The following is a 10,730-nucleotide window of genomic DNA, read 5'->3' as shown; positions in this document are numbered from 1 at the left end:
ATGCAGTCCAGATAGGTATTTGACTGTAGGCTCTTTGTGTTATGTTTTGTGTGTTGTTTACAGGAGCTGAACTTCAGTCGATGCAGTCCAGATAGGTGTTTGACTGTAGGCTCTTTGCGTTATGTTTTGGATGTTGTTTACAGGAGCTGAACTTCAATCAATGCAGTCTAGATAGGTGATTGACTGTAGGTGCCATGTGTTATGTTTTGTGTGTTGTTTACAGGAGCTGAACTTCAATAGATGCAGTCTGGATAGGTGTTTGACTGTAGGCACCATGTGTTATGTTTTGTGTGTTGTTTACAGAAGCTGAACTTCATTCGATGCAGTCTAGATAGGTGTTTGACTGTAGACGCCATGTTTTGTGTGTTGTTTACAGGAGCTGAACTTCAGTAGATGTAGTCCAGATAGGTGTTTGACTGTAGGCTGTATTTGTTATGTTTTGTGTGTTGTTTACAGGAGCTGAACTTCAGTAGATGTAGTAAAGGAGGATTGACAGGTGACAGTATTCTGCTCCACGCGTCTGCGCGATGTCGAAACTTGACCCATGTTGACGCCAGCTGGTGTAATGCCACAGACAATGGAATATCGGCAATATCGGAATGTGCACACAGGTGAGATGATCACGTTCAGTAATACTACAGTACTAGACTGGGTGGAGTGCTAAATATCAAATGCTGTGGTATATGCTGTCCTGTCTGTGGAAAACTGCATACAAAGGATCCCTTGCTACTAATGAATAAAATGTAGTGTGTTTTCTGTACGACTCTATGACAGAATTACATCCAATAGCTGATGATTAATAAATCAACATGTTATAGTGGTGTTGTTGAACAAAACAAACTAAGTCTAGGAATGTGTACATAAAATGATTTGTTGTTGCTATTCAGTAGGAATAGCCTTTGTGGCAGCAGCAGGTTTCGTCTCTCACTAGACCAAGTGTCGCAATAGACACCAAATAGCTTCAGTTAATAAATGTGTTGATGTGTTATTAAATAAAGATTAAAGGGATTGTCCTGAGTTGCAGCCATTGTAAGATGTTTGCGATAACAGAGCCTTGTTGGCGACTACTATTTCATACTAAATGCATTTTTTTTGTTTAGTATACCAGTGTCTGTATATCAGATATTTTTGTGGTCATATACTAATGTTTGTAGCACTCCGTTTGTGATACATATTTTTTCTTACGTACAAAATTATTGGGAGGTAAACTCTGGTTTGGGCTATTACAAGCATTAGGACAACAACAAACACCTTGTAAATACAGACTCTGATATTTTAAATAAGAAAATGTATTTAAATTGTATGTTACATCATCGAAAAGGCTCTATTGGTCGGAAACATTTTACAATAGTTGTAAATTCAGGACTGTCCCTTTAAGCAGTATGTTCAAATGTCATTAAATAAAATCCTTTCCATTCCATTGCATGATAACAGTTATATTGTATCTGATGTTGGAGATTATTTATGTACGCATTTGTTTTGTTAATTAACAGACTGGAGAGCTTGTGTATCAATGGCTGTCAAATGTTATCTGATGAAGGCTTGGAGACGTTGCTCAAGAAACATGGAAAAAGGTATAATCTTTAACATCGCATGCAGTTTTGGAATTAACCTAAAAACATAAGCCCAGGGAACATTTTTGTTCAGTATCGCATCATGATTCATTACGCAAGTTTTAGAGATTGCCTCACAATTTTGAAACATTAAACAGTAGTTGCTAATCAATTTTCAATTGACTAGAAATATTGCTAATCAAGATTTTTAAAACAAAATGTTCCCTGTAAACCTATATTAAGGCCAGAGAACATTTTGTTAAGTATTACATTGTGATTCAGCATACAAATTTCAGAGATCACTACACAATTCTAAAACATTAAATAGAAGTTGCTTAATTTTTAACTGATCACCAAATGTCGCTACTAACATTCTACATTTTACAAACACAAATGTACTGTATGCAATCAAGATGATAAATATAATAGATATTTATAAACTGCTAATGGAGAACTAATGAAGACAAATGAAGGGAAGAAAAAAAAGTGGGGGTTGCAGAGAAATAGTCAAAAGTAAAAGCAGTGAATTTGTTCCATCATTTCTACCGAAATGTTGACTATAATTTATATATTTATGAAGTTTTAGACAGATTTGAATATGCAGGTATTATCTTGGTTACTAAGATTCAGATCACCAAATAAAGTGTTGCAGTTGAGATTCGACAAAGTGGGTATTATGAACCATATCATATATAGGACAATAGCTCAAAAAGTATCGACCAGTCTTCAATAGGATGCCCACAAGCACAAAATGGACTGCTTCTTTAAAATGTTGGTTCACGAATTAAGCTAGTGCTCGCCAAATGTAACTTCATGTTAAAAAAGGTGGAATTATATACTGAACTGCAAAAGAAACTCGAGATTTTTAAATGTCATTTCTATATGGTAAATTATAACAATTTATTTAGGGGATGTAACTGTCAATATTACAAGACATGCTGGTTTATGACTGAGACCCAAATTGCAGGTACCCTTTCAACTTTCCATGAAACGACACGCCAAAACGCACCTGTCTCGAAGGCCGTGGGTGGCAGTCGCAAACAATTGTCATGAAAACCGAAATGCGTTCCTGGCATTCGTAATTTGCACGCATCAGGTATGACCCAATTGTCAGCAGCACAGAGAGAACAAGCTATCGGCCGATTGCAAGCCGGGCAGCGTGCCCTGGTTGTTGCTAACGCTTACAATGTCCATGTCAGCATCATCCATCGTCTACAGCAGCGGTACATCAACACCAACAGCACTGCAGACAGTCACTGCAGCGGGCGCCCCCGGGTGACCACGCCCAGGCAGGACCGCTACATCAACCGGCAACACCTCCATGATCGCTTCAGAACGGCCAGCATGACAGCTCGCACGACCATTGGCACTGGACAGCGACCCATCAGTGACGACACGGTACGACGTCGACTGGCCGCCAACAACCTGTTTTGCCAACGTCCCGCTCGAGGACCTGTCCTCACCGCCCGCCACCGTCAGACACGACTACAGTGGGCTACACAGCACCAACATTGGCGGTATCAACAATGGAGGTTGATAGTCTTCTCTGACGAGAGCCGGTACTGCGTTTCCAACTCGGATGGCAGAGTGAGGGTGTGGCGTAGGAGGGGTGAACGCTACAGAGACGCATGTGTCCTGGAGAGAGACCCGTGGGGTGGCCAAAGCATCATGGTTTGGGGTGCTATAGGCCTGAATCAGAGAATTGGGCCCCATTTGTTCCAAAATGTTGGTGCAGGCAGAGGGAATGGCATCACAGCGCAGCGCTACGTTGACCAGATTCTAACACCTCACATAGTGCCCTTCTTCACGCGTCACCATAACCACGTGTTCCAGCAGGATAATGCTCGCCCCCACACGGCCAGGATCACCATGGACTTCCTGCGTCAGCACAACATCAGAACCATGCCGTGGCCGTCTCTCAGCCCTGATTAGAACCCGATTGAACACCTGTAGGATGAAATCCAGAGACGGCTTAACCAGGTGGTCCCACGGCCGACAACTCGTGTGCAACTGGAGGCAGCTTTCCTGAGGGTGTGGGCACAGGTGCCAATGGCTTTTGTGAACCGCCTCGTGCACTCCATGTACCGACGGTGTATGGCCGTTTTGAACACCCAGGGAGGACATACACGGTATTGAACATGTCACGCCCTACAATCTCGATGTGCTGGATCCCCCCACTACCTGAACACAGGCAAACGACCCAGAGACTGGTCAAAGTGCATCCAATAAATTGACTTTATCAGATTTTTCAAAATTTATCTTTGATATTAATAAATTGAAACATATTTTCTCAGCCACACATGTGTCGCGTTTCTTTTGCGGTTCAGTATATTTCATCATCAAGTCGCCAAACAGCTAATTCAATAAATACCATTCTGTAAAGAGTCTTTAATTTTGTCTGGCTAACTGTCACTTACATTAGTGTTAAGATTTTAAGATTCACCATATTGCTAGTAATTCTTGGTATCCAACTTTTAAAAACTGATATTTACAGAAATCTGAGACATTGTTAATAAACTGTTTTTCTTATACTTTCAGAGGGTGGGACGTAGCCCAGTGGTAAAGTGCTCACTTGATGCACGGTCGATCTGGGATCGATCCCTGTCGGTGGGCCCAATGGGCTATTTCTCATTCCAGCCAGTGCATCACGATTGGTATATCAAAGGCTGTAGTATGTACTACCCTGTCTGTGCATATAAAAGAACCCTTGCTGCTAATCGAAAAGAGTAGCCCATAAAGTGGCAACAGTGGGTTTCTCTCTCACTATCTGTGGTCCTTAACCATATGTCTGATGCCATATAACCATAAATGAAATGTGTTGAGTGCATCGTTAAATAAAACATTTCTTTCTTTTATCCTTCAGCTTGAGAGTGCTGGAAATGTTTGGTTGCTTTAATGTCACTCCAAACGGCATCCGATCTCTAGCTAGCCACTGCTCCAACCTGTTGACCTTGAACCTGGGTCAGTGCTACAAGGTCAGTTTGCCATGTTACTCTTGTTACATGTATCTCTCTTGTTACAAGACTTTTGTTTGGGTGGGATATTCACATTCCTTTTTTCAAATGTATAGTATTTGAATTCATCACAGATTAGTTTTATATACAGCAATTTCATTACACACCTTATATCTTGTAACTTATAACACAACATTCTAAGCCATCACAAACACTATAGATATATGGTTTTAATATAGGTTGTTTTCCCCAAAAGGCTTTTAAGGATTGTTCCTGTTGGTATCTTGCTTCACCTTCAGAGAGTATAAAGATATAGGCCTTATGTTGGCTTCCATTTACCTGTAAGAACAAAGTTAAAATTCTAGTAATGTAATAAAAGTTTGTTAAGCAAAAACACAAATATATCTGAGAGAACTATGTTTGAAAATACTGAAAAGAACATAATTCAAATTATATTACTTTAAAAAATTTAAATGTTCGTTTTTTTCAGCTAACAGATTTAAGTATCACACATCTGTCAGCTAGTTTAGGACGAGTGGAAAATCTTGACTTGAGAGGATGCAAACAGGTTTGTTGTTTTAGTCTACTCATCTCCTCCAGGTGTTGGTTGTTTTTTGTTTTTTTGTTGTAGGAGTTTCAGAGGTTTAAGCCTTATAACAGTTAATGAAAATGAATAAATGTTTTACTAGGTTTATTTCAAAGAATGGTTTATTAATGCCAAAATGAAAGGAAATAGTAATTTTATGACACAGTAGGTCATTTTCAAACTGTGGCTATTCTGTGTCTAACATGGTGATATCAACATTAGAGAGAGTGATGAAACCCACCGATACCAAACACACTATATTTGATGATAAAACAACATGAGATCTTTCCCATTTCAATATGTTCAAATTATTACATCACATACAGTTCATATTTTATTTTGAATTAATTTTTTGGTTTCATAAATAACACTGAATAAGACAAAAGTACCAATATAAAGTGACACAACATTTTCTGACATGTAAATTTTACATTCATTGAGAAATTAACAAACTCTCATTGCTGTGGCTAGACAATGTAAATTGTAATGAATAAAACAGAAATTTAATTATTGTGACATATGGTATCTGGTTTACCAGTTATGATGTCACATACCATCATTCTATATTCACTTATTTTGTTTTCAGATCAGAGACGACTGCATCAGAAAGGTGGTTCGCAATTGTCCTCGCCTCAAGATCCTGACACTAGCAAACTGCCCAAATATAACTGACGCTGCTATGATAGAAATTGCCACATATTTAACAGATATACGGTATAGCTTTTTATATTACAAGCAGAAATGTATTAAAGTATTTGGCGGCCCTAGGCCATTAATACTTTGGTGAACCCCCCCCCTCCCCCTTCCCCACACTACTTAGTGGAAACTGGAATTTCGTGAAGCAAGCCAAAAAAACCCAACAAAGACAACAACAAAATATTTTGCCGCCACCTGAAACATCCTTTTACAGGGAACATTGTATTCAGTATCTCATCACGATTTGCTATTCAAATTTTCAGAGATTGTTACATAATTGTAAACATTAAATAGTTAAAATTTTTTTTACTAAATTAACAACTGTTGCTAATCAATATTTTGAAAATAAAATATTGCCTGTACTAAGAGAGCAAATATGTCAGTGTTGCTTTCCTATTAAAACAGCAGCTAGTTCTTCACCCTCAAAGAACTATGGGTAAAAAAAATGTATGTGATAATGTGGTGATGATGTCACACAGTTAACCCATTGGTCACCCTGTCAATTTTGTTTTTTTCTGCTAGTGAATGAAATTAGGTGTAATTTTTAATGGCATGTTGGTCTAGATATAATCTTTAAATTTCCAATAAAAAATTAATAAATAATTTTGACCCATTATGAAACTTTGACACCCCTTTAATCTATGTTTATTACCTGAAGTATTTCAAAACGAAGTCCAAATAAATCAGGGAACATTTAAGTTTTTGATTAACGATATTTCTAGTCAATTGAAAATGATTAGCAACTACTGTTTAGTGTGTAAATTGTGTAGCGATGACTGACATTTTTGTAGCGAATTGCGACGCGGTACTTTGTAAACTAATTTGTAAACCTATTTTAAAGCATTCAATGAGTTAAAATAACATGCATTGATGGAATTATTCATGGATCTTCATATTCTTACAGGAGTATAGATATCTGTGGTTGTCGTAATGTCACGGATCACAGCATCAAGACTCTCACACACAATTGTCAACGCTTGAATGAACTCGATATCAGCTCCACTGGGTGCACACACAGAAGGTATGAAAAGTTAACTTAAAATTATTCAAATGAATGAATGTTTAATGACACCCCAGCACAAAAATACACATCGGCTATTAGGTTTGACAAAAGCTATGTATATGAATAAAATTATTAGAGGCAGTCTGGCAGTCGGCTCATCACACCACATCATTGTTTAATTGAAACTTAAGCAAGAAAAATGGACTTTGTAAATGTCATCTAGTTACACTTTTGTTTATCTTTTGTTTCATTTTTTTCATATACTTACGTTTGTTTGATACCCAATAGCCAGTAGATTTTTATGTTGTAATGTGGTTAAAAATTCAATCATTTATTCCACCTTTTGATGTTGATATTGAATTTCATTTTACTGTTTGATTTCTCAGCATTTCTTTGAAAAGTAGCCCCATTGTGTGGTGGCAGCAGGTTTTCTCTCATTATCTGTGAAGTCCTTAAACATATGTCTGATGCCATATAACCATAATTAAAATCTGTCGAGTGCATTGTTAAATAAAACATTTCTTCCTTCCTTTAAATGGCAGCTCTAGATATTTGTATGTATATCACATTTTATGTACATTGGTTTTTGTTGTTCAGTTTATAACATTACTGTTTGTTATTCAGTGTGTTGCTTATTGCCAACTACTGTAACCGTAACTTGGAGACTCTGAAGCTGAATTTCTTGGCCGATGTTACAGAGGCAAGCCTTCAAAAACTACTGAAACACTGCAAAAAGTAAGAGGCATTTTCTTAAGTCTGTTTGAGTTGATATCATTATTAGTATATTAGTAGCCAGGTGAAGTAAAAACTAGTAGCACCATCTGCCATGGTAGCAGTTCATTAATAACAGCAATTCATTTCAACTTATTTTCATGCTTATATCCAATTAAGGTTCAAGCACACTGTCCTAGGCACACACCTCAGCTATATGGGCTGTGTGTCCAGGGTCCAGGACAGTGGGTTAGTTGTTAGTGAGAGAAAAAGAGGGTGTAGTGATCTTACACCTACCCACCGAGTCGTTAAAACTCGCTCTGGGGTGGGAGCCGGTACCGGGCTGCAAACCCTGTCTTATGTCCGATGGCATAACCACTGAGGCTGGTATAACACCAGTAATGAAAAAGAAGTACTGCTCAACAGTTTAAATAATGAATTTCCTGTTCAACTTAACCTGACCTCTAACCTACGGCACTACCCTCCCCACCAATTACATTGGACTGGCCCTAAAATGCCAACAGCCCATTGGCTAAAGTCTTCCGGAATGCCCAAGGTTACCTCTTCTGGTCATGTTACATCCACTTCTCTTTTTCTAAATTGTTCTTACGGTCCAGATATGTTTTGATTTTCACTTTCATCAATTCAAATCATCCAATTTTATTTTAGGTTGGTCTTTTTTAAAGTATACATGCCACATGTTTAATAGCATTGGTAATAATCACAAAATTAATCACAAAATTGTTCAGTCTGACATGTTGGTCAAATCTCTGAAAGTGGCCATCTCTGTTAAGCAGCCATCTTGTCCATTTTTTAAAAACAAAATTCAACTCTGGTTGTACTAATTAACCTGCATTAAGCAAACACTTGTTGTTAAACGGGCTGTATTTTGATTCTCCTTAGGCAACTACTTAATACACTTGTGGCTGTTCCAGGAGGGTACGAGAGGCAGTTGTTTTATAGGCTCACCACCCACAAGATAAAATGATATTTAAATCAAGTATGCACAAGGCACAAAACGACTACTCTCGATTCACTAATGTCAAAACCTATACTAACTCCACCATTTTCCTTTTGACCGACCATTCAAAATTGCGCCCAAATTCCTCAATCAAAATTGCACACCTTTTTCTCTTTGGCATATTAACTGCTCCATTCAAAATTCCATAGCACCACCACCCTCCCCCACCTGCTACTGACCTTGGTCGGGCTGCTGGTGCTCCCTTGCACCTGCCAGTGCAGGCGGTCCCTCCTCTCTCTCTCCCCACCCCCCTCTTTCCTGTCATGGACAGGCGTGCGCTACAACAGCTTGTTCTGAATGTGCACGTAAAACCCTATGACCTGACCTGACCTAAGGCACAAAATAATTACAGTGCCTCCCACTACCCCAACCAATACCACCTCCTTTTTTTTTTGGTCTGTTCTAGAACAGCCCTTAGGATTTGAGGTTTTGGAGATTTAAGTTCTTTAATTAAGGAATCTTTCACTTTCATTTTCAGATTGAAAATCTTACACCTGTATGGCTGTACCAGTGTCAGAAATACCATCAAGTTGCAGCAATTATGTCCCTTCCTCAGTGTGGAGATGTAAAACAGTGTCAGATAACTCTAGCCGTTATCTCCCTTCTGACTAATGGTAAACAGTATCTATGTTCTCTACATTAACTGGAGAAGTCGGTACTTGTTTCCTTTTTTGTATTGTTACTTTTGGAAGAGAATACACAGGGATTTCTACCATTCAGCATTACTGCATTGGTCAAGTTAAAGGGATATGGTTCACTTTTAACACTGTATGACATGTCTGGTTGAAAAAAATTCCAGATTAGAATAGGGCCTATTGATTTCTGGATATTCATTGTATTCCTGGTTGACCTAAAGTCTACAGAATCTCAAGGTATAGTTTTGATGTGACCATTTGACATGCACCAGACTTTTTATCAGGGGCCTAATACCATAAACCCTTGAAAATTTGCAATCTTGCAGTGCAATGCAAAAAGACTTGAAATGATGATGCAATGTTGTCTAAGAGATTTGACTATTAATAGTTTTCAATAGTTGAGTTAGCAAGGGCTGGATGAATTTGTAATACACTGAGAAATAAATTTCATGTGATGGGTGTGAAGAAATCAGTGTTTCAAGGAAGAAACTGAGTTTTAGACAGACATTCCATACAGTGTTGTTGGAGGACCATTCACCTTTATGGAATATCAGAGATCATATTTCCGAGGCAGATGTACAAGCTTCAGGTCAAATTTAAAAATTATGAATTTTAAAACTAATTGGTGAATTTTATTTTTAATTTAGTGAAATAATTTTATGTAATAATTGATATATTATTAGAAAATAACTGAGTTTCTGCAGTTTTTTCAAGTTTAATAGATATGATTGGGCAAAATGTTCTGCTCACCCAGAACTAGCCCAAACCAGTCCACTTTTATCTTTGTAAACTCTTATCAGTATTAGTTTATTTAATATTTCAACAAAATTGTAATATTCATTTGCATATTAAATTCTCTTCACAATATATATATTTTTCTTTGTGAACTCGTGTTAGTGTAATTTCATAACAAGAGATAATATATGTAGTGCCAAAAACTGATGCGCTCTAAAACATACTTTCACATCAGTAACAATGTTTTTTGGTAACTTGAAAATATATTTTATGCAAAGAAGAAATGAACTATTTTAAGAATATGAATAAGAATAAATACAGTGAAACCTGTCTAAACCGGACCCTGAACATACCAGAATCCTATCAAAACCGGCCAAATTTTATGGTCCCAAATTTGTTCTTATTTAAATGTGTATTAAAAAGCTTGATAAAACCGGAACCTGTCCATTTCAGAAACTGGATTGATTTTTGGTTCAGAAATGTAAAATCCTTACTTCGTTAACCTGACCAAACCGGCAGTGTAAATGACTGAAGAGTCAACTTAATGAAAACATGACGTCCACAAAACAATGCTGACTGGAATTTATGCTGTGCAGCATCCAGTGTTATATCTGAGATTTGTCTGAAGATGACAAGAATTTGCTCTGCACTGCACCAGACAGTACCATTGAAAACAATCAAACATATTAATTACCCTGTCTGCCAAGTTGGGATGAGACCGAAGAAAATGATAACCATTCAGGTTTTCACCTTTGATTTTTGGTCAATGCGCTATGATAATGAAATACTGACACACTGAGAGTAAAAAGCTAGAAACAACTATAGTCTGTCCCACA

At 37.7% G+C, this 10,730-nt stretch overlaps 1 protein-coding gene across 1 annotated transcript in view; it reads left to right on the top strand.

The window, feature by feature from the left end:
• Window positions 1–10,026, top strand: part of LOC121381927 — a 29,118-nt gene extending 19,092 nt beyond the window's left edge. The window contains exons 8-15 of the mRNA XM_041511351.1: window positions 457–611; window positions 1,494–1,574; window positions 4,417–4,528; window positions 4,998–5,075; window positions 5,680–5,807; window positions 6,694–6,810; window positions 7,417–7,527; window positions 9,003–10,026. Coding sequence (XP_041367285.1) covers window positions 457–611; window positions 1,494–1,574; window positions 4,417–4,528; window positions 4,998–5,075; window positions 5,680–5,807; window positions 6,694–6,810; window positions 7,417–7,527; window positions 9,003–9,093 — 873 coding nt within the window. The 3' untranslated portion in view covers window positions 9,094–10,026. The remainder of the gene's footprint in view (window positions 1–456; window positions 612–1,493; window positions 1,575–4,416; window positions 4,529–4,997; window positions 5,076–5,679; window positions 5,808–6,693; window positions 6,811–7,416; window positions 7,528–9,002) is intronic.
• The last annotated feature ends 704 nt before the right edge of the window (window positions 10,027–10,730 follow it).

Source organism: Gigantopelta aegis, chromosome 9 (assembly GCF_016097555.1).
Source record: "Gigantopelta aegis isolate Gae_Host chromosome 9, Gae_host_genome, whole genome shotgun sequence".
NCBI lineage: Eukaryota > Metazoa > Mollusca > Gastropoda > Neomphalida > Peltospiridae > Gigantopelta > Gigantopelta aegis.
This window is presented reverse-complemented; position numbering and strand designations above follow the sequence as displayed.